The sequence below is a fragment of the Syngnathoides biaculeatus genome, chromosome 12, assembly GCF_019802595.1.
Source record: "Syngnathoides biaculeatus isolate LvHL_M chromosome 12, ASM1980259v1, whole genome shotgun sequence".
In the NCBI taxonomy this organism is placed as follows: Eukaryota; Metazoa; Chordata; class Actinopteri; order Syngnathiformes; family Syngnathidae; genus Syngnathoides; species Syngnathoides biaculeatus.
Genome location: NC_084651.1, coordinates 21,514,417 through 21,540,054, shown reverse-complemented (window position 1 = coordinate 21,540,054; position 25,638 = coordinate 21,514,417). Strand labels below are relative to the sequence as shown.

The 25,638-nt window shown below is 40.7% G+C and overlaps 1 protein-coding gene across 2 annotated transcripts in view; it reads right to left on the bottom strand.

Annotated features, from left to right (window-relative positions):
* Nucleotides 1-24,649, bottom strand: part of mcu (mitochondrial calcium uniporter) — a 64,079-nt gene extending 39,430 nt beyond the window's left edge. The window contains exon 1 of one of the 2 annotated variants that reach the window (XM_061837571.1): nucleotides 24,448-24,649. In XM_061837571.1, the coding sequence (XP_061693555.1) occupies nucleotides 24,448-24,564 (117 nt within the window). In that variant the 5' untranslated portion in view covers nucleotides 24,565-24,649. Of the gene's footprint in view, nucleotides 1-15,531; nucleotides 15,591-24,447 lie in introns of those variants that run through there. The other variant, XM_061837570.1, reaches the window with a different exon arrangement.
* Between the last annotated feature and the right edge of the window lie 989 nt (nucleotides 24,650-25,638).

The following is a 25,638-nucleotide window of genomic DNA, read 5'->3' as shown; positions in this document are numbered from 1 at the left end:
TCCATACACGCACGAAAAACATACAGGTTCAGTCTCCTGGTGTGAAAGAGACCAGCAAGTTAAGACACAAAAACAACTTTTCCACATTCGTGGATACAGCACTACAAATGGTTGGAATATTTCTACTTTAAGGAATGACAGATTGAAGGTTGTCCTGAATGTCACTCTTTTCAAAACGTCAGTGGTCCTGTCTCTGAAATGAATGTTAGAATGAGCTGATCTGAGAGGTGTCTTGAAGTTGGTGAGAAATTGCACAAACGATGAGTTCAGTCAAATATCACATTTGTTTCTGGACAGGGTCATGCCAAATTTTGTTGTTACTTAACTGAGCAAATTGCAAGTACATGGAGATTAACATAAGGAGTTCAAATACAATTATGTTCAATATGAAAAATATGACTGTGACAATATGACAATATGATAAATGTTCGCGAACAAAACAACACAATATCAGGTGTCCTACTTAAAATTTGAGTTTATTGCGACAATTAAATCTCACACACCAAGTGCGGTCTGATTCTGTTGTAGGTTTCTGCTCGACACCGTCAAAGATACGTTTATGGAGTTAAAAGTCTACTCTCATTGAGGAATAACAGAACTGCAGTCTGGTCTGGCTGCGTACAACAACTCCGCCACCCACTCCTGCATCGCGCCAACAGTGCACAAATGGCGAAGAAAGAAGCAGAAATGCACAAGCGAGGCAAGTCTGCACACACACACACACACACACATACACACACACACACACACACGTATGCACAAATATAGTCTTCCAGAAAAATCCCAACTCCGAACCGGTCCGCGGTGCAAAGAAGGTTGGGGAACACTGGTTTAACAAATCTTGATGTAAATACCATGAAATAATTTGAACTTTTATCTCATATTCATCTTTTGATATGAAACACAAATGTCTTCAGTATAGAACAAAAACAAAAGAATTGAAGTTGCCATTCCAATACTTTGGGAGTGGACTGCATACATTTTTTAAATTGCATTAATTCTATTTTAAATCTTTAAAATCCTCGGAGAGCTTTACCTTTCGGCTCAGCTATTTTTTTTTTTACCACAACAGACCAACACGGAGTCCACAGTGACTGTGGATGATGCACCTATTCGCCTGTCTTGAAATCCACCCTGATGATAGCAGAGCCCACCTAAGAGTCTGTAAGCTCTGATTCCTCATAGGATGACATGTCGGTAAAATTAAAGAGGTCTTCTAACTATTCGCCTAACCAACTCACATGTCCTGAGTTGACGTCGGCAGCTCCCCATCCCCACTAAACAATGTTGATGGTGGATTGCTTCTCAGGACAAACAAAAGTCACGACCCCTCCCCCACCAGAAGGCAAAGTGAGGGTAACTTCTTGTCCACTGCGGCGAACCACCTAATGGGATGTAAGACCCATGATGGCGGGCTCCATGTTTAAATCAATGTTGTCTGGTGCCAGGACGCTGTCTTGGTCAGTTAACACTGCTCACCACCAGTGGAGTTTAGGGTTCTGAAGTTACAGCTGTTTTATTTAACAAAGGAATTTATTGCCATACTGCTTGTGGCTGTTTACATTCCTTGATATTCCAATAATAACAGCAGGAGTGAGGAGCTGAGTGAATTATACATCCTGGCTGGAGATTTTAACTATGCTGTCCCCAAGACTGTGTTTCCAAATCTCTACTCAACCATTAATTTTCCAACATTTGGAAATAACACTCTGGAAAATATTTTCACCTCCTTAGAGGAGTGTACAAAGCCTTTACCCTCGACCACCTCACTGTAATGCTAATGCCCATTCTACAAACCATTGGTCAAAGTCACCCAGCCAGCTAAGAAACAGGTATGAATCTGGTCAGAATGTTCCCTAGCAGCACTTTAAGACTTTGCCACCACAGACTGGACCATGCTCAAACAGGCCAACAACAACACTGACCTTAGGAGTATACAGAGCCTATTACCGTCTACATCAGCAAGTGCATGGATGATGTCATCACTACTAAGTCCATCACTGTTTGTGCTAATCAGCAAACATGACTTACGCTGGAGGTCAACAGACTACTGAAGGTCCACTGTGTGGTTCAAAGCCTGCACATCCTGTTACAAGACTATTCCATTGAGAAAGCAACTGAGCATATCATTGGCACCTCTCTTTCCTCCCTGCAGGACATCTACTCCAGCCACCTCACCCGTAAAGCCCACTGCATAGCGGGGAATATCACCCTGTGACTTTACAGCCTCTTCAGTCTACCGCCATCAGGGAGGAATCTGCGGAGTTTGCAGGCTAGGACCAGTTGGCTTGAAGCTGAACTCTCTGCCTGCTCTATGCCCTATACCTCTCTTGTCCTCTACCCACCTGAACTTCAAACCCCACACACACGTGCACACCTCCCCACACAGCCTAATTTCTAAATGCCCATGTGCTTCGTTACTAAGACTTTAACTGTGTTGCACACATGTCCTAATCTTGAATATTTGCCCATTTAATTTACACTTCTTATACTGTCTATAATCAGAGTTTTATTTGGCTTCTTTATACTTTTTTATATGCCTTTTATAGCACTATGGGCCCTTGAATACCATAATTTCAATCTTCCATATGTGCTAAGCATATTGTGGAATTGACAATAATAGTACATTATACCTTGTATCGTAGAGAATTGTCACTTCAGTAAATTTAAAGAAATGGGATGAAAAAAAAAACAGTATGCCTTAAAGAAAACCTGTCTTGCAGTTAAAGCGTTACATACCAAAGTGAAGACACATTGAATGCAGGGATACAAAACAGATCAGCAGTGATGAGTTGACCTGAACAGGCCATAAGAAACAGAGAGATCTCAGACCCTGTCATCTTTTTGTGCTTGCCAAGAGCAGATCATTATCAGTCCCGTAAAGGTAGAAATTGCTGAGGGCTAACTGCAGACAAAAGAAAAGCTATTATTTCCAAGTTAAGTCATCATAAAGAGCAACCAAGTACAGTAGCATGGAAAAGCACATCTCCAGATAAACATGCGAGTTAGCCTTTTTTTTTTAAACCCATTTCATCTTTGTTATCCTCATTTGGTGTTGAATGTTGGTGACAAGCTATCAGAAAAGATGGAAATATTAACTGGGCAATAAATCATGTGCTCTATTATCTGACCATGCATAACAGTCTTATCTTTCAGTTGCTTATTCACCATCTCTACATTTGTAAGGGGAGAGCAGTCAGCCTGCTGGAGAAGGGGAAGTGGACAGGTGAAAGGGAATCATTGGCCATAGAAGATAAGGAGCGGTGAAAAGAAGAGTCAATCAATTGATGAATTAATCAATTAAGTAATCAATCAATATAATTTCCAACACATAAAGCACATATAGTAAAACCAGTGGCTTCCCATGCAGAGTAAAGGGGGTGGGCAATTGCTGAGTGATTGCAACCCCATGAAAGACTTTTGAAGCAGAAGAGGATTGATCCAGTCAGAGGAGCTTCCCTGTGAGTTCACTGATGACGAACAGAAGCTCAAAAAATGCATGCTCAGGAAAACCAGAGGGGGTTTGAAGGACTCAAATGATTCACACTGCAAGGCAGATATCCATACAAATTAACTGTTTTTTTTTTTTTTTTTTTTTTAGAAAAGCAAGCATTTATTCACATTTGCATCTGCAGTGCAACTTGCAGAGAGGTGGCAAAAAATTCTCACTTACACAGCATTGTTCAGTACTATAGTCTACTTGCTGTAAACCTTTAAAGCCTAGACAGCAAAAAGGCCACTTGCTCTTTTGGAAGACAAACAGCTCATCAGTCATGCTGGCCCTCTTATTATGTGGATTAACTTGAAACAAGGCAGGAAATCTTTCTAACATAATACTTCACTCTCCCAGCAAAAGCGATACACTAATTCTTCAAACTCTCATGCCTTGAGATATGTGTTTGGCTTGTTCGATGAGCACGCTCATATCTCAAATCATCTATTCTCATTGAAATGAATGAAAATGCCAATAATTCGCTCCAGCCTTCACCGCAAGAAAATAAGAAAAATGTGCTGTTGTACATTTAAAATGAGGAAAAAACATACTCCATAATATTGTACTTTTTCAGATCATACCGGAATGATACAGATATAATTCAAAATAAACAGGAATGATACAAATATAATTGAAAATAAACCGTATTTTCTCACACGACATCAATTGAGTGAGCAATGTGCTGCTCCACCCTTCGCCACCTGGGCACAGCATTAGAAAGATGTTTTGCGATTTATGGAGAAGGAAGTGTTAGTGGAAGAGAAAAAAACTGACAGAATATGCATGTAAGTATTATTTTTCAAGTTACCCCTCACATAATTCACATTATTCGGATCTTACCACTGCCTCTCATTTTACTTGCCTTATACTGGCACTGTTTACGTGCTGGTTTACACCTACTTTTCTAATATGCTGTATAAAAAAGGCGCTAAAAATCAACCAGCGCAATTTGTCCGAGTCATTTAACGCTCCAAATTGCTCAGCAATTTAAAGATGGCTCCTGATTGCACACAGTTAGTGGATAAACTTCTGCATCGGTTTGCATGTGCAATGAATTGGGTTTGTGCAGTCTGTTTAATTTCATACAAAAGGCACAAACACAAACCTTTGGCCACTCGAATAAAGCTGACGATCAGCTGTGTAGAGAGCAGAACTGTGGGTGTGAGGCGGAGGCACACAAGAGACGAAGAGAGTAAAGAGCATCACAGAGATGAGATAGGGGTGTGGAGGAGAAAATTCTGGCTTTATGCATGTCTACAGTAAGTGTTTATTCAAAGCCCTTATCCTCAAAATCAACTACCAACTGACACCAACAGGGTGCATTGCCAAGGTCATTTAAAGTAGAAGGCGGTGCATAAAATCAGCGTTCAACACTGCCTGGAGTGTGTGTAAGTCTAAGGTTCTAATTCTACCGATCCAATAAGCCCCTCAATGATATTTATCTTAAGTACATATGATGGAGTTCTAATCATTTTTTCTTGTCAGAATTTAGCATTATGCTTCATGATTGATTCATTGATAAGAATCCAGTCAATTGTGTCGAACACATTTCTGATCAATTGCATTTGAAGCAATAGAGGTCAAATAGCGTGGAATAGTCCTACTGGCAGAGGCCCTATTGATTCTTTTTCACACCCCGTTGAAAATAATAGATATTTAATTCTTTAAGATTTTGACCAATAGTCCATTAAATGAATTGTCAAATGCCCCACCCTAATCAAAATATATGGTAAATTCAGTGTTAAAGTTCTCATCATTAGATGTGTTGCCCATCAGCTCCAAGTCTTTGAGGAGTATCCACATGTTTGACGATAATTCTGTGCTCAAAAGATGCATCAATGTCATGTTATGGCCTTTTCTCTACTGAGCTCACATACTATGTTAGATGGCTTGGATTCAATTCAGAAGACATACAGTATCTACACACGTTCACATTCACTGAACATATGATCACAACAACCATATGATGATATTTAGTCCATCACCTACACTGCATATGTTTTACTATTTGCAATAATAGAAAATGGACAAACAATTGTGACTGAATCTGAGTGGAAGAAGGGGAACAGCCATTCGCAGTGGGCTGGCCATTAGCACTTAATTTTGGCATGTCTGCTGTGGACATGTCTATTGAGGGAGATAAGAATATTGACAGGAGATAATGAAATGGACAACTGCCATCCAAAGACCCAAAACAACATAAGACATTTTCATTATTTATACAATTACCTTGGCAACAACAGTAAGTTCAAAATCGTATAGCACATTCAGACATAAATCTTATTTCCAAGTGAACCTTTATTTTTCTGAAGCAGAATGGACCAAGAGTATTCACAGAAATCTTGGCATGCAACATTACAAATATAGCCTCCAGCTGACAACAAAAAAGCAATGGAATGGTGTTAGAATTCTCCCACCAAAAGTCCATGGCCTTTTGTTTAATCCTTGCATTGCCTGTGCCTTATCTATCAAGTTTGCAGTCCCTGGGTGACTCTCTTAGGACCAAAGCTGGGAAGGGCTCAAGCCATACGAGTTGAAACTGCATCTTGAGTAATTCACTGATATATTCAAACATTAAGCATTGACATTTTGCTAACGGTTAACCGATTGCTTATCAAATAAGATAACTGTTGTTACTAAATGATCAAATCTTCCTATAGAGTAATTAGAAAGTGCTCACGGATATAAAGACTCTGTTTTCTCTAAGAGTATAAATGCCCTAGATAATCCACAAATAACATCAGCAGAGTTTTTCCATGTCCATAAATAGACTCCCCACACCGTCAATGGAACACAATGTTATTTTAAATTGTTGTTGCATGTGGCCTGTTAAAAAAAAAAAAAAGAAGAAAAAAAAACTCAATTGTAATTTAGGATTCTAAACCAACCACTTGGGTCAAGTCTGTCATCACCTTACCCCAGTTAGGAACCATGAATGGAATTGATACATATATTGCACATTGTGAGGACCCAGGCACCAACTGAAATGAATCCGAGATATGCTTTATAATTGAAGGAAGGTAAAAAACACAAATTAACTGTATTTCAAGTAGTTAAACAGATGCACTTCAAGGATTGTATTTTTTTTTTTTTTAATTTCCCATAATCACAGCAGTATTTCTTCTTGCCCCCTGCTTATTTCTTCTTGCCCCTAAGAACTGCAGTGACCTCTGCAAACACAATACTGGACTTTCAAAATATTCTCTAAAGTTTTAGGAGCTTCCTTTTTCACCAAAAGTAACCCAGAATTGTGCCCTCAATGCGCCATGATCATAAACCCAAAACTAAACACTGTCTCCATGGTAATTCTGTAGCAAGTCTCCTCCAACATCTCCTCCATCCTATTTATAGACCAGTGGATGACTGGTTAGCTGGCAAAGGATGAGTACCACTGTAGCGAAACTGGGAAAACATGTCTGCAATCTCGTGTGCTGTTTTGTCTTTGTCCTCACAGCTTTGCTTTCTAACCAAAGACTTTAAAGGAGCAGAACAATCACAAGTTGGTACAAAGAGCAGCTTCAATGTATCTGAAACGTGGCAGGCAGCATATCGTGCAAAACCTCAGGGTAGAGCACTGTTCAGTGAGCATCAATTATATACTATTCTGTACTCTATATACGTATGTTTGGAGAGGCCCCATAGCTCAGTGGTCAAATCATTGGTTTGGTAAACCAGGGGTCGTGAGTTTGTATATCACTGGGGCCTCTACTCCCCAAGAGGGGTGGCGTCAGGAAGGGCATCCGGCGTAAAAACTGTCCCAAACAAATACAAAAATAAAACGAAAAAAATATTAATCTGAGATGCCACACTGCGGCGACCCATAATGGGACAAGCCATTAGAAACTTACTTTTTATATACATATGTTTGGCATTTTTCCTGGCTTTCTGAGACATTGGTCCAGAAGAATGACCCACCTCGACAAGAACATGAATGCTAATATATGTAAGGTTTTGGCACGTAAGCCAATATCAGTGTCACCCTATGCATTAATTAATAGTATACAATGTGGTTTTAGGTTTTTAGTTGAACAGGGAACTTTTTTTTTTTTTTTTACAAGAGCTTATCTGATCTCTGTGATAAATTAGAAAATGTCTTCAAGTGACGCATCTGGTTAGAGCATTGCCCTCACAGTTCTGAGGACCGGGGTTCAAATCCCGGCTCCACCTATGTGGAGTTTGCATGTTCTCCCTGTGCCTGCATTGGCTTTCTCTGGGGCACTCTGGTTTCCTCCCACATCCCCAAAACATAATTGGAGACTCTAAATTCCCTTAGGTATGATTGTGAGGGTAACTGCTGTTTGTCTCTATGTGCCATGCAATTGGTGGTCAACCAGTTCAGAGTGTACCCCGCCTCCTCGTCAATGAAAGCTGGGATAGGCTCCATCGATGCCGTGACCCTTGTGAGGATAAGCAGCTCAGAAAGTGGATGGATGGATATTACAACAGTACCCAAAACGCCATTTGATATTAATTGTTTGTTTATTATTTTCCATCAATAATTTTACCAGATACCTTTGCAAGACACAAAATGAATTACTACACTGATAACTATGTATCGTAATGCAAATCGAATCACTGCCAAAATGAATTGCTGTACCCACCCCGAGTTAAAACCTCTGTAACCCAGATATACTGCTAACCATTGAGATTGGCTGATTGATATGATTAAGGCTCCAAAGACCAGAGGAAACAAGTCCACAGGTATTACCGTACATCACTGTGCCTTCTTCTTTTCTCGCGTCACCCTGCAATTCTCTATAGAAGAAGTATACTGAGTCTATGTTGCTTCAGTTATTGATCCACAGGCTGATATGAGTCATTTAAAAGGGAGCTCAATTCCCAGATTGCCTTAAACCAACAGTTCAGTCGACATGGAGGCTGAGCAATTGCTAATGGATTCAGGCACTAAGACACGACAACTTTAGTGCTTTTACTTCATGTTATGGGAGGTCTGCTGAAAAGAGGTGTGTATGGAAGTAAATATGTGCCACCAGGATTTGAATTTGAGATGCCACAGAAAACAGAATTTGAATTTGAAATGTAAAGTGATCTCGTTTTCAAGAGTTGTATTTCAGTGTAACTTTTCAATGTTAACAATTCAACGGGCTACAATTCGCTGTGTGAAATTCACCGTCTGTGCCACCAGGCAGGGTTACTTCAGGTCAGAATCAGACAGCCAGCCAATACAGTTACGCTTTCTTCGTATGTGACGTCACGTGTCTAAGAAAGGGAAACTGCGATTGGCTGGGTGTTCGGTTATTCAGCGAATTGTAGCCAGTTGAATTGTTAACATTGAAAAGTTACACTGAAATACAACTATAGAAAATGGGACCACTTTTCATTTCAAATTCAAATTCTGGTGGCACATATTTACTTCCTTATTGTGCATCCTTATTAACTAGATGCAATGTGACTCTCCTGTGTCTGTCTTCCATGGCAATACTCCAGCATGTGTAATTACAGTGTAAACAAGGCAGGCAATGCAAGTCTAGTTCCCTGGGCCTCATTTGACCGTGAATGTGCTCAAAGACTGATCTGTTGCAGTTAAGGCTTAATACTTGATCTCTGCCTCTCTAATGAAGGCTAAAATCTCTCATAAATACAAAGAGATCATTTCAAAGAAGAATTGAAACAATATGTGTGTTTGTAATATGTAATATTTTGTTTTTCTGCAGCAAAATAAGGCACTCAAATGTGTATTTTGCTTACCAATTAAATGAATTAACTATTAACTTTATACTGTTTATCCTGTTTAGGAAGGTGGGGTGATGTAGAGCCCGTATTATCTAACCCAGACCCCGTCAATCGCAGGTCATAAACAGACAAACAACCTCTCACATTCAAATTCACCAATTCTTCTTTTCAATGAAGCTATCATAATAGTTTTAAAATGTGGGAGAACAAAGAGAAAACCCATGCAAGAATGGGGAACACAGGCCAAATGCACACAGGAGGGCCTAAGCTGTCATTGAAACCTGTGAGGCCCCATCATGCCACCCTCATTTCATTTACAATAATTGACTCTTGAGAGTCCTTTTCAAATATGTATAAAGAGCCCAAAGAGTGCCTTTACATCACATTTCTAAAAGTTGGTGTGATAACATGGGGTTAGTCTATCTGTATTCTATACCTTGCCTGCTTAATTTGCATTGATCAGGGTTTGATGACTACCATACATCTGCTTAAGTTCCACTTTAATAGATGTATTTAATCTTCATGCTCATTTAATCGCTTCAGCCACAAGTGTTGAGTAGTAATAAAGCTCCTAAGTGACGGCTGCAACTAACGTGCCAACTACTCAGAGTGAATAGGCACCCAGACAAAAGGGAACAACTGACCAGCAAACAGCAACATGCTTCGCAACGTACATTGCTTTGTCACTCGGAGCAAAGAATCTTCTCAAGAGGAAATAAACATGCACCCCCATTAACCATGATGCCCTCAACACAACAGTGATGTCACATTCATCCTCTTTAACTGGGCCCAACAAAGCCCTCGTTCACTTGGCAACTTAATGCCACGAGGTTTCAGCAGGGAAAGTCCAGGAGACAACATGCAGAGAACCTTGATCTCTCTTGTGCACATTGGAGGAGAAATCTGAGCATATCTTTAACTTCAAATCAGACAGACATAATGGATGTTGTTGGTAACACAGCAATGAAAGCCAAGTGGGTGGTCCCCAAAATCACTTTATTTAATTATATAGTTTATCATACACTTTCCACAGTTTCTACTTTGCTGCACTATTTAATTTTGTTCCTTTAAATACATGAGAAATGTGTGTTCTACCCAATTGCTGTTGTCTGCAAGGATGTTGTCCGAAGCAATGTGTCAAAGCAGTGTTTTTTTCCCCCCTTTCCCCCGTAGTTCTATTTTCAAGTGAAATCTGACCGCCTCAGACCAAGGAGAGTGGAGCTAAACTAAGCCAAACCTCTACTGTGTAGTGGAAAATGAACACTATTAACCTTGTGGGCACAGGTCCCTATTCGATAGTGAATCATGGAGTCAGTTTTATACATACAAATATACACCTTACATACCTTTTAAGTTTTGTTTCAAGAGTGTTTTATTTTATAAACAATGGGATCATTTTACCACCAAAATTCTATGGGACTTTTATGACATTTTTATAGCATGTTGCATAAGTCAGCAATCAGAGAGATTCCCCTCTTGGTGTAACAGATCCTGAATCTATTTTCTGGTTTGTTGTCCAATTGGGTATGTCTGAAAGCAGAAAAAGCTGCAACATTAAAGTTTCATGTGGTGCCCAGTTACACCATGAAAAACTGATTTTCCAGGTTGTAGGCAGTATTCATGTCACTGTAGTACTTAACAGCCCATTTTCTTTTGAGCGAAAGAGGTGAGCTTGAGGGCGGGGGAATCCTCTGTCATTAATGGGAATCTTTCATATATACCATCAACCAATTAATAAGTGCCTCACTGTTGGCAAGATGAGCTTTTCTGCTGCTGCTGCTAATCAATCGTTGATGTGTCTTCTCTTTCTGCCCTGCACTGATATGATTGTCTCTCTTTTTGGTAAAGTTGTAAGTATTAATTATCTGTCATTTTCGACGCGCATCACATTGTTTTCAATTCAGTAATGTAGTGCAATGTAGAGAATGGAGAAAAGGGAAAAGGGAGTGGAAAAGGTTCACTGAAAAGCTTTAGGCAATCTAGTATGATATGAGAAGGCTCATTGCACAATAATATGATAACTGTTTCATTCACTTCATTTGAGTACACTGTATCTAAATTTGAGATAATGCATTGTAATATTGTACAGCTTAGATGTTTTATTGGAGCATATGAGAAAAATGGTGGGCATACTTCCACAGCAAGTTGGTGAAAAAAAAAGTGAGACGAAATAAAATGGACAATCAATCACTAACCACTGAAGAACTAGTCTAAAACAATGGAAATGCTCCGTATATCATACCTCCAGTTTAACCCTAGAGAACCCAAGACATCCAAATCCTCTTTTAAATATGTGACCCCATGGGTTCTCTAGGGTTAAGCTGTTAAAATATACATAACTAATAATAAAAATTAAGTAATAGATACCATTTTTGGACCACGTCACAAGTACCATGACAAACATACACAAACACACACACACACATACAAATGCACACAGTCCATATAAAACTGACATGCATTCTGCACACTACAGTGGTTATGTTATATAAGATCTGATGATATCAGATCTGTTGATGTAGCTCAACTTCACATATTTGAGACTGTCAAGTAGTACATTTTCCCTCAACTGATTCAATACACAATTACTCAACAATGCTGAGTTAGTACCCATCCCACAATCACACAAGACCAAGATCAACAATTTAGGTTTCAGCTAATTCAGTGTTAGTGAATCAACAATTTTGGTTCTCCAAATTCAGTGTTAGTACACGATGAGGCCTGCGTCAGTTCTACTTCGCTGTCCGCATTAATTTGTAGCAGTGAACTTGGATAAGCAAGGGTACAAACAATCAATACCTGGTGAAGGAGAGGTCAAGCCTACCCTCTCTATCCATAATTACTTGCATAAATTAGAGAGTCTTCATGTTTTTGGAGGGCAGAGTTCTATAAATCTGATCTGTGTGGGAATCAAACAAAGTAAGGATTTTGGCAACAAGAACACAAATGTTGTAGTTGAACATCTGCCATTTATAAATTAGATTTGTTTACTTGCTGTCTTTGTTCAGGAGGCCCCGTAGCGCAGTGGTTAGAGCACGGGTTTGGTAAACCAGGGGTTGTGGGTTCGTATCCCACTGCCGCCTCCACTCCCTGGTTGCGTCAGGAAGGGCATCCGGCGTAAAAATTGTGCCAAACATATATGTGCGTTCATCTGAGATGACACCACTAACAAATAGAAAGGATTTCAATCAGAAGTGATTTCACAACGATTTTAGCTGTTTCAATTTCAAGGGTATAAAATAGAAAGATGACGTGACAGCAGAGCATCACATTCAAAGAAGAATTGACAACAAAGCATCACATTCTAGAAATGTGTGTACTAACGTGACAGTAATGAACTTCATCTCAAATTTACTAAGTTGAAAGTGAGTGAAGGTGATGACCTTTATCTCTGAGCAGAAGCCTTTCTTAACCTCCTGGCAGTGAGCACAGCACCAGTCCACTATCCTCAAGATGTGGGGTAACCAAGCGGTGCTTCCATCCATCACCACATTACACACATTGGCCGGGTTTAATGGCCTTTACAGACTTGAGTAGACACACAGAGCCACCTCGAAACATGGGGCTACTAATTAGTCCCTGGCAACAGCTGAGTTGTACCATTCATTTACCACCTCAAGGCAATCCCTTGAAGTATGTAAACGAGACACCATCCAATCACAATAGTCTCATCTATTACTGTTCCAGCCTCTGCACTATGAAGAGTAGATTTTAGGGCCAGGAAGCCATGCAGTCACTGCAGCCTCTGTCTGATGAGTTGGACAATGAATAATATTGCACTCTGCATACAGATGACCCAGCAGGAAGAGAGAGAATACTTTTTTCATTTGTGTAAGTGCTGATCAATGAACAAATCCAGTCCAGAAGTATTTACCTACGGGGAAAACGCTGCTGAGCATGAGAAAGGGTGCACATGCACCATATTGAATGGAGGAACACAGTGGAGAACACTAAGAATAAAAACACGTGCCCTTCAATTTGCTTGTAGGACCCAAATGCAGGACTCGGGAGATGCAAGGTAGTTCAGGGAAAAAACGTTTATTATTAAATGGTCGGGGATCGGGCAGGCAGTCAGGTACAGCAGCGGTAGTTGGGACGTCGGGCGTAGAGAGCAGGTCAGCGGGCAGGCAGGAGTCGGTACACGGGAGATCGATCAAAGCAGGCAAGAGCATCAAAGGAGTCAGGCTTACGGGGTTCTTCGGAGAACAGGCAAAGGTCGGTACACACTGGTTGTCGATCAGGGATACGACAGTGCTGGAACGGGACATGAACCTCAACGATCTGGCGGGGAACCAGTCGTCACCGGGTCCTATATATACACAGGGGATAATCAGCCGAAACAAGGGACAGGTGTGTGGCGACCAATTGACCCCTCCATAGAAATTGCGTCATCCGCGTCGCTGACCAATCAAGAGGCCAGAGATCTGCATAAAGCACGCCCCTTTTTGGACCCGCCGTTCCCTCAGACATGGTCCAGTATAGCTTTTGTTAGTGTTTTATCGCATATTTGGGTTCTTTAACAATAGATATGGTTAAGAGGTGTAGTCACGGACTTTATAATAGTGACAACAGGTATCCTGAAAGGCTAGTTGGTGGAGTTCAATTCGTACCCTTTCCAAAACCGAAGATCCAGGACGAAAAATATCTTCGATGGATCAAACTTTGTGGAAGACCGCATGATCAACTGAATCCATCTAAAATCAACCGGAACAGAAGACCGAGTACGAAAAATGTCTTCGATGGATCAAACTTTGTGGAAGACCGCATGATCAACTGAATCCATCAACCGGAACAGATATGTTTGCATGAAGGTAAGCCCTATATTTGATTTTCAATACATGTCTCATATAAATGAATTAACAGTTCTTCGCTTGCATAACATAGCTAAGTGTGAATGATTGACACACTTGATCTGTGTTGAGCGATATGTTTGTGCAGTCAGATCATCGCAAAGTGTCTCTTTGTTGGCGGTGAGCTAACCTAAACCGGACTAGCAGTCCTAAAAGCCTTCGACGTGCACCGAGACACCAAGACTGAAGGAAGGATGTTTGAGGACACTAAAGTAGTGATTGTCGTACTCGGTCAGGACTTACATAGGTTCAGCACTAATTCATGAATAATTATTGAGGGTAGAGCGTGACGTTACACAAAGAAAACGAGAGAAACAACTCGTAAATCAAGCCTCACCTTCTTTTCCTTCAAACGGCGGTTCACAAACTGCTATACAGATACACATACAGATTCTGCACACAAGTGTAATCGGTAACACGAAAATAGGAAACAGTCAATGACGAATTCGTCTTTGGGTTATAATATATTATATTATGTGGCTTCTCGGTCTTCCTCTGACTCTGGAAAGATCTCGCGCTAATATCAATGGTTTCTCCGTCGATATGCATGTAAATACCATTGAAATACCGCTTGCTGAAATACTTGAAGCCCTGATGTCTGCTTTTCAACGATATTTCACTGTTAGCTAAGAATGCGAGTGAGAAATCAGCTGCTAAATCGGACAGTTTCGCTGTAGTCTTTTCTTCCTGCGCTGCCATTTTTGCTAATTGTTTTTCTGAGGTTAGCACACGTGGGGTGACGTAACTTCAGGAGGCTTGGTTAAGTGCCCTGTACGGAGGGGTCAATTAGCGCGACCGCACGGGCACCCGCACAGCTCGGGTTGGAGCGGCAGGATCATGACAAAATTTGTGTTCCGAAACAACTTCCCGAACAAATTAATTTCGTCAGTAGCGTTATCACTATATTATAAGGACAATAAGGGAAAAGAATGTCTTGATGGACACCACAGTTCAGGAGAGGAGAGTATTTTCATTTAAAGCTCGGTTGAGGTATGTTATGTTCACGTACTTTTAATACAATACAGCTTACAAGCAGGTAATAAAACATAATGTGGCCTAGCAAGCTAGTGCAGGCACTAACGGTTCTACCACTGTTCTGTCGAATCATGCTCTAAAGTTTCAGTGTATGTGAACTACAGTAATTACAATTAAGTAATTAAATTACATTAAATTAGCACCCATTATTTGTGTCATGTTGTAATGTTGGTTTGACCTGAGTGCTTTCCAACCATTATAGAGTGAAGGCAAATAATTTACAGTTGGAAAAATCTCATGGCATACCAACAAACAAAATGTCACAAAAAGTGGATACATCAATTACTGTATGTACTTCCTGCCATTTAGTAGCATTAGTACCATGTATTTGTTCTGTCTGTTACTATGTCTCTCTCTCTCTCTCTCTCTCTCTCTCTCTCTCTCACACACACACACACAAACACATTTCTGAATATATGAAAGATATTCATTAATTCATTCAACTTCCGGTCCACTTACCCTCACTAGGCTCGCAGACATGCTGGAGCCTATCCGAGCTATCTTCGGCAGTGAGCAGGGTACACCTTGGAAAGGTCGCCAACAAAAGGCTGAGCACATGGACATAAACAACCAGTCACACACATATTCACACCTATGGGCAATTTAGAGTCTTCAATTTACCTACAACGCACACTTTTGTGGAATGTGGGAGGAAACCAAAGTGGCCGGAGAAAACCCACACAGGCACGGGGAGAACATGCGAACTTCACACAGGCGGGGGCGGGATTTCAATCCCAGTCCTCAGAGCTGTGAGGCAGATGTCCTAACAAGTCATCCACCGTGCCGCTTTTTTTACTGTGCAGTTTTGTTTTGTTTTTTAAACTCAGTAAATCGGTGATGGGCCCCAAAAATCCTGATCATGTAAAGCCTACAAACTATATGAATGGAAGACCTGGACCAGGGGTCGGGAACCTTTGGGTCGCGAGCCATACCTGACTCTTTTGGTGGTTCCATATGGCTTGCGGAGCCCTCATAATGACATACTGTATATGTGATTTTTGTCAAGCAGGTAACGCAAATGACGCAGAGAAGGTTTGTCCTAGTGGGTTTGCCGTAGTTTGATGTGGCAGGCAACACAAATGACGCAGAGACAGTTTGTCCTAGTGGGTTTGCCGTAGTTTAGTGTGGCAGTGGATGTCCACAGGCGCAGAAGGGTCGAATGCCAATCGTGTCGGAACAACTAATTATGGAAACGCTTTGGACAAAGGTCGCTAAAAGAAAAAAATATGAGGAGTACTGAAGTTTTCAACAACAAGAGAAGACAGCCTATGTGGAGAGGCAAGGTTCTGCTGTGTGTCTAAATTCACGGATGGGGAGTGTGCCAAAGCATTCATATTTGAATGTTGCCAATAAACATTTTGCCAACTTCTCATGAAGACAAGATAATCAAACGAATAAAAGACATGCCTTTGTCAGCAAGAACTGTTCACCATCGTAACAGCATGATGGCAAATCAAATTTCACGATTAATGGTTGGAAATCTCAATGCCTGGATGAAGCTTAATCTAACGAGGTATGAAACATACTATAAATCAGCAAAATTGTGCAGCACCAGAAGTCGCTTTAATGGTAAGAAGTACTTTGTCATCATTGGTTAGCAACAACGTAACAATGTTATTTAAAAGAATTGAGACTTATTGTACTCTAAAAGTGTTGGTCTTACATACATGTGCAAATATACACCTGTACTTAGTTTTTAAAACACTGTTTGGCTCTTTTGAAATTGCATTTTAAAATATTTGACCTTTATGGCTCTCTCAGTCGAAAAGGACCCCTGACCTAGACAACATATGAAAGGTGGATACATTTTTGAGCAAATCCCTTTTTGTATCAAATTCCCTCTCTCAACTAGTATTCTATCCTGCCACACATCCAGCAATTCTGTGAGGACCCTCTTAAATTTAGAAAAATGAGAAATAAATAAAATACATAAATAAATAAGGAATGGAGGGTTGGGGACTGGCGAATTGTTAATAGCATACATAACCACAAGAACCAGACAGTGTGGTAGCGATTACAGTATTTCTTTTCACCAGTCTGTTACTAGGCACTTGAAACTTCCTATTTTCAGGTTGTTTGATGGGTGTGGGGAAAACACCCTGATATAACAACCTACCAACTCAAGAGGCAGACACAAATATATAAGATTGAACTACACATTGTACATGTTAACTGAGACCTTGGAGAAAAGTACATTTCGTGTGTGCATGAAAATACCTGACTGACACTAGTGAAACATCCAATACATTAGAAGACTAAACACATATATACATGTAAGAGCAGACTGACTCTTATACTATACGAATGCCTTGAGCTAGATAGATATTTCAACTATTTACATTGCTATAGAACCCGTGTTAAAAGTCTTAAATGGTCTTTTTCAAGCTTCAACAATTCAATTCAATCATCGCATCCAGCAAAGGCAGAGATAAACATCTTTCTCATAAGAGTGAATCACTGAGTCCCATTTCTTTACGTAATACTAAGTTTAAGAGAATTAGAAAATTTGAGGGTGAATGTCTGTCACTTGGTTTGGTTTCTGAAAAATGTGTCGTGTCAATGAGAGAAAGCTAAATTAGATTTGAAAAAAGTAATAATGAATGTTGAACACGCAGCATACAGTGTTAAACAAGCTCCATTGTGCGTCATAGAGTGTCCGGTAATCTCTGCCACCTTTTCCTCCCTAATGCATCCTGTCCCTGGGCTTTGGCAGCACAGAATCACATGAAGGGTGATTCACCATGAACCTGCCATTCACTGTGGTGCTAATTGAATTCAAACAATTATTTTTTAATATCTAACAATTATTATTTATGCTAATTTTATACAACCTTCACACGCTTTATTATGATGACCATCTTTTTTCCGGCCATGCTGTGGGTTCTAGTTGTTCCCAGTCATGTTGGGACTACTAGGTGTTTCTGGATAATAATAAGATGAATGCAACTGGACAAAGATAAGTGTTTTGCTTTCCTTTTCTTCTTTGTCTTTCAGGTAGAACGAAGGTATTTCTTTGCTTGCGCTACAGTAAGGGGTGACAACTCGTAACGACTTGTACCTTTTCCTCTCTTTGCAAGGATTTTTCTCTCTTTTTGGAATAAACATCCACAAAGACAAGATTGCGTCCTTATTAATTGTGTCCGTAAAAAAAAATTGTCAAAACATAATCTAATAATTTACACCAGTCGGGGATTCAAATCAAATGAATAAATCCTGTATGATTAGCATAACCCCCATACTTACATCTCCCATGCATGCATATGAATTAAAAAATAATTAAAAGAAGGGAAGGTGTGAGAACATGGCCTTTTCTGCTCCTATGATTAACAATACATACACAAAGGGCTCATTGTGTTTGTCAAATGCAACATTTTATTGCTCTAAAGTATCCTCAAGAAATGTGTCAATTAAATTAAATGCTTTGCACTGGGAAACAAGGATGTCAGCTGGAGAGTGAACGGACATATCCGGCTGGAGACACAACAATAACTGTCTCCTCCCCACGTCCTGTTTCTGGCTTGGCACCCCTATGAGAAAGCAACCCATCAATACAGTACCTTTCCACAAATGTGGAGATACCAACTATAATAAAATATCAGTCCTTATTTTGACAAAACCTTGTACAAAACAGTGATGGGAATATTTCATATTCTTCATTCTCCAGCTTTCAGGTAGTCTTGGTAAACTTGATCAAGATTCTACAGATGGGCCAGCAGCATAAGGTGACACGGATATGTGGAAAATCTATCAACTGCATGATGGAGTTTTGTATACAGACAGTCATATCATTAAACACATCAAATTGTTCATAACCCCGAGCAAATGTATTCAACTCTGCAGGAAGACTCAGATCAATCTGGCATCACTCGAAGTTACGCTCACTCTCTCGCACTTCACAGTGAGAATACAATTCTATATCCAAATAAGAGATGGATAAAGAAGACCCAAAAATAAAACAACCAGGAATAAGATGAACTGTAAAATGTAAGGCTAGAACTTTCAAAACATCATTAATTGTAGCCTCGCTAAACAAACTCGCCAGTAGCTAATATTGGCTATAGGTGTGAATGAGAGTGGGAAAGGTTTTTTTTAATGTGCCCTGTAGCCGGCAACCAGTTCAGGGTGTACCCAACCCTCTTGTCAAGAGATGGCTAGGAAAGGCTCCAGCACACCCACAACACGAATGAGTTTAAGCGGTAGAGAAGACAAATAACTGATGAAATAAAGGGTTTACAAATGATGAATTATGATCTATTTTCTTAGCATCCCGAGGATAGACTAATATTCGACTCAGGGTTCTTTATGACCAGTATCAATATCAGTCCTGTGAACTAAAAGGCAATGTGTGTGGAACTAACCCATTAATTAATGTTTCAGCAAAAAGGAAAATATAGCATTGCTAAGATGGTTGTTTGGGACTGTGGCTTATCAGATATGCAAATATTAAAGGTATGGAAAAGATGACAAAAACATTATTATAAATACTTCTTGGGAATCTGAGATTGAGAACAATAATTCCTACCTGAAATGATCACTACACAGTCGTGTGTATTTGGTTGGGCACCGTCAATCACATTTAATTGCCGAAATCCATCGATCTTTTCTCGTCTTTTCAGCTGGTATTCTATAGAATGTCCTCTTTGAATATTTGTCTCGTCTGTTGTAACAAACAACAGCACAAGTCTAGCGCATTGCGAATATTCTCCTCTGGTTCAATGCCCCCCACACTGTCGAGCAGCTGTTTTTGACCAGCAATATGGCACCGTTAAAATGGTGTCGTCACGTGCACAAGCTCGATAGGGCTTCTGGGGGCTTGACAGTTTATAAAAAAATTTTTACCTAAATTAAGCAATGGGAGACTGAAGACTACCAATAAGGCAAAATCAATTTTCTTCATGCAGAAAAATAGTTATTTACATCACTCAAGTACATATTGGTGTACAAATTTAGGATCAAAATTAAATTTGTCTCATTTCTTTGCTTTTTTTGTTTTGGCCTCCAATTTGAGCCACCCCCCTCGCCACCTGCACCTGATGCCTGCTTCAAGCTGTGCCACATAACAAGCATCCTCCTCTGTTAAACACTCTCATTCTGGAAAAGAAGAGACAATACTACAATCATTGTTTGTTTCACTTCATTTTTCACTATAACCAACTTCAAAGGCTTATCACAAATGCAGTATCGAGGAAAATATCAAGTACAATTGCTGGATTTGAAATAAGTTCATTGTGTGTTGTGACATAATTCCTACCTTCACGCTCACTAATATATTTAACTTTAATATTCTTAAATTATTTAGATAATTGTAGACATGTTTCCTAATCAGTTCAAGATCTGTTAGCAGATCAACTCTTGTCGCTGTGTTTCACTGTTCGACTGTGACCACAACTAGGGCCTCGACCCACAGCACCTCAATGTGAAAATACAAAAGCAACAAATACGACAGTGACCTGATCTGATGAGCAAAAAATGGTGGTATGAGTAACAATGGACTGTTTACGACCACGTGACTACCTCCGGGCCGCACCTGGCCACGTTGGATGGGTTCACTCTACTGACACACCGTTCACTCTATTGCTTTTGCATACAGAACATAGTTGCAAAAATGTTTGTACGACTGTTAAAAATGATGCATGATGGCTAAAAAGACTTTGGAAAGTTATCGGGGCTCATTACATGTTTCAAGAAACCGTTACGACATGAAGTGTGCTTTGATCGACAATATCGACCCATGTGCCTTGGAAAAGCACAAATGGACCACACAATTGTGGGTAATGGTAACTTATCCATACATCGTCCACTATCCCCTCTTCTCAACAAGTGCTTATACCACGGACGACCAACTAAAGCATTACAAAGTTCTGGAGGTCTACAACCAGTTCATCAATGGCTGGGTTCGTGATGCGGCAGTATCCATTTTAAGCAACCTGTGTCTCCACACTGCTCGGGTTAGCAAACCACACAATGCAATTTAAATATGTACCGTGTGATTACAGTCAGCATTGTGTTAAATTATGTTGATTTTACCAACGAAAGAGGTGTAGATTATTATTTTCATTTTTGTTACCAAGAGGGAGAGAGAGAGAGGTTCGACCGGGACGAGTCCCAAGTGGAGCCCGCACCTTTTTCTCCACTTCTACAGCTACATTTTTAACTCAACTCGCAAAACAGCTGGCGGTGCGGTAACTATTTTTTTTTTTGCAAACTTATTATAATAAAACAGAAAATACAGATTTTGGAGACATGCATTGCATTCACACACGAGTATTATGTAGGCCCGTGGCCCTAAAGAATACTTCTCCTTCACAGAACTTAGTTATTGCTAAGTAGGTGTGAAATTCTAAAAGGTATCCCATACTTACCAAGAACAAAATACTCCGAGCAAATTCGGACGTAATCGAATGATTTGGCTGCTGGATTGGCTCTGCTGATACGAGACAGCCACAGTTGACGCCGTTTGGTTGATAACTGCTCCATTTTCTCGCACTGGTTCATGATCACAGCTGGCAGTCGAAAGAAAGACGCTTTACAATGCCCACTTTCGTTTGAGCAACTGATGACATAGCAGTGTGCCCCATTCATACGCTTTTCTGAAATGATTCCTGCTTGGTTACTGTTTGTTTACTTGAATTCACCAAACCAAAATCGCGCCCCCGTTCTCAGTCGGAAGGTGTGTGACGTCAGTCGAAAACAGTCTATTGAGGATGTCCGCTCCAGAAGTGGAGTGAAGCTTAATATTGTACTCAAATACTTGACAATAATGTAACTCAGGTAAAAGTAAAAAGTAAATATGAACTCATACCTTCGATACTAGATCAGTAGATTAGCTCACAGTAAAGCAACAGTTCTGAAGACAGCTTTGTCAGTCACTTAAACGAATCACCGTCTCCCAGACAGCCATTCTCTTATCACACTAATCTGGATAACTTCAGCACTAAGTCAGTGAAGGCAGCATGGGTAAATGAGTTTACTCCTACATTTATTGGATTACACAGCGGGAGGGGCTTGACCTGATGGCCCTGTTCACTACAACTCCCATGTGCAGAGCTTTAATGAACACAAGCGCTTTGATAGAAAAATATTATAAGAGCCATCTAATGAGCAACCTGGAATAAAATATTAGCTTTATCTTGACAATCAATCTGTCTAATATAGGTGCAGTATGTTGCAATGTTGAGTCCATATAAGGATCACATTATTACATTTTCAACTATTGATTAATTGCATGTGGTTTTTACATGGACGATTTACCCGCAATGATTCAACTCCCAAGACACACATGAGGGGAGCTGCATTTTAGGCGACATAGGACTAAATAGTAATCTGGTGGAGGTTAAATGTGAGCCTCTGGGGTTGAGCAGCTGCTTTGTATTTATGATGAGTTTGTACTTTTCTGCATGTCTTAAAATGCTCAATATAGTAGAAAGTTATTGTATATAAATATAATAAAACCTTGAAAATGTTTGAAACTTTTGAATTGCACTCACTTACCACACCAGTGTGCTTGGTCAGATCCTGCACTAAGTGTACAAAAGTACGTAGCTTGTGCCACAAATTAAGAGTTTTTGAAGTCATGAGCTGTTGGTGGGTGGATTTTGGAATTTGTATTTTAATTACAATCAAACATCAGAAACATGACTACATGAGTGAAGTGGAGAGAAGTTGCAATACAATTTTAGGCATTTATTGAACGGGACCAAAAAAAAAAAAAAAAAAAATCACAAATTAAATCTCTTGAGGTGCAACGAATCATCCATTATCAAATTAAGAAGATTTCCAAATTTGATGATCATTGAAGGTGCCCCTTAAAATACAGCGCACCTTATACTGTGGAAAATACGGTATTTATATTTATCATAATGAGAAAGCAAAAAATAATTATCCATCCATCTATTTTCTGAGCGACTTAAAAAGTAATTACATTTATTATGAAAATAAAACAGATGGATTATCTTTGGCCTAGAAAAAAACTCACAAGCGGCACAACTAACATCCGCCAACCTGACTGACTCCAAGCTCCTGATGTCACTCATTGCACCACGCCACTTAAATGCAGATTAAAACAAAATTGTACTTGTGTGTGTATAATTATCGTCTTAACTATTCTTAATAATACCAGTTAATTTCTTTACATTCTATTCTACTGTTATTTTACAATGTGCTGAACTCCTGTAAAAAAAAAAGTTTTTGTGGACGGGCTGGAAAAGATCAATGGCATATTAACAAATTTCAAAAGCCGAAACATGATTTGATAACGAGTTTGTCACTGAACAAACCAAACTGCCAAGTCAAAGTCTCATTGTATAGTATAGTAGTGTAGTGTTAGTTTTAGGGAGGGGTCAGGATTGATTGCGTGTAAAGACAGATGTAAGTAAACAGAGGCAGAGAGCAGGAGCCTGTTAGAACTTCCTCATTCTTTCGTCAGGGCAGCATTTCTGCTCTCTGATTGGGTCACTGCGGTTGTAAAAGCTTTTAGAATTAGAGGCAGGAACAAGATGAGCAACTACTTACTGCATTGTAGCCCAACAACTTGGAAAAAAAAAATCTGCAGTCCTGCAGGTAAACACATGGATCTATCTCCCTGATGAATGGGGAAACACCCGCAGGGAGGGGAGAGCCAGCCCAGCAGGGAGGCTGTGTCTGACATCATCCACGAGTGAATGTTACTGTGAAGTATCATGTTTGATGTCTGTTTATGTTTATATACATGCAAGGCACACAAGTAGAACTGAGGCATTTGTGGATGTGTGCAGACGTTGATGGTACTGCAGCAGAAACTACACTGACACGCTGCAGTTTCACAGCATAAAAAGCAAGGAGATAGGTTGACGCCCCCCCCCCCCCCAAATTAGGCGTTAGAATACAAGCTCAATATTGGGAGCAGGCTCTCCCAACACCTTGAAAGCAATGACACGTGTAAACAAACACCACCACACGATTTAAATCAGCCTACAAAGTTGAAGGATATGCTGACACATAAAAGGAGAAACGTGGGCTAGTTTAGTAGTGAGGAGCCGGGGCAGCGCCAGATGATCGCCTTAATCAAGCAAGCGCTCCCAAACAACTGCATTGCCTCCTCGCCAGAGATCTACGTCCCACTCTGCGTGGAATGGCTGACCAGTGGACTTGAGGACGCACCAGATCGAGAAGCATTTCCTGGCTCATAACGAGCCTCAACGTTCACCCAATGACAAGATAAGAACAGTGCGGGAACCCTTGAGGCTAGTTAGCTCTACTTCCGTAGCGAGCCCAACCGTCCCCCAGGTTGCGCCTCGCGCCGGCCAGCCAGTTCCCCCGCGTCCCCCTCTCCCTCTCTCTCTCTCTCTTTCTCGCCCACTCCCACTCGCTCTCTCCCGGACAAGTCCTGGGACTTACCGGTCTTATGTGTTGCTGGTGCTGCGGAGAAGGAGCGACGAGTGTGGAGAGGCTGCCTACCGCCGCTCCCCCGCCACGGGACAGCAGGAGGACTGATCTGCACACTTTCACAGCCATCTCTGAAGTGAAAGCTCGCCGGGGAAGGAGACTGCTGCGGGCGGACCGAGACGCAGCCAGGGAAAGAGGGAGGGAGGGAGGGAGGCGGGAGGAGGGGGTGCTCCTGGTGGTGGGCGGGTTTGCGGGGCCGGCCCTACTACGCTACGGCAACATGATTTGCATGATGATGCTTGAAAGCAGAAATTTGTTCTTCGCTCTAATTATAATATTGGAGATCGAAAAGCATGAATAAATGTGTGGCGAACAAAAAATAACCCTGTTAGATACGTAAAGTTAAATTTTTGTCATGGTTAAAATGCAGACAGATTACACAGAAAACACGGATATTTACAATGAATACCACATAAATACATTCATCATTTAATTAAAAACTAAATTCTAATTCTAAATTAGCTCTTTTGTGTCCATCCAGACAAATATGTTTTTACTGCCACTGTCCCCAGAGGAGAAAGCCCTTTGCTCAAAAGGAAGTGCATTCCTCAATTCTGGGCCAATGGACTGGAAGGCTCTATCGCCTTTAAGTTTTAATTTCGTGTGAGCGAATGGAAGTAAATGTAAAAGGTTGTTAGCAGACCGCACTGACCGAATAGGACAATAAAATGGCACCATCCCACCAAATATGGAGTACCTTGACCATTTGGGCTCTTTAAGAAAAAAAAGGATCTTAAAATGCACAACACGGTGCAGCAGCTGTGGAGCGTTTGCCTCACAGTTCTGAGGACCGGGGTTCAAATCCCGGCCTCTCCCTTGTGTGGAATTTGCATGCTCTTCATATGCCTGCGTGTGTTTTCTCCGGGCACTCCGGTTTCCTCCCACATTCCAAAATCATGAAACATTAATTGGAGACTCTAAATTGTCCCTTGGTGTGATTGTGAGTGCCGCTGTTTGTCTCCATGTTCCCTGCGATTGGCTGGCAACCAGTTCAGGGTGTATGCTGCCTCCTGCCCGATGACAGCCAGGATAGACTCCAGCACTCCCGCGACCCTTGTGAGGATAAGCAGCTCAGAAAATGAATGGATGGATGGATCTTAAATTGAACAGGGAGCCAGTACAAGGATGACAGAGCGGGTGAGA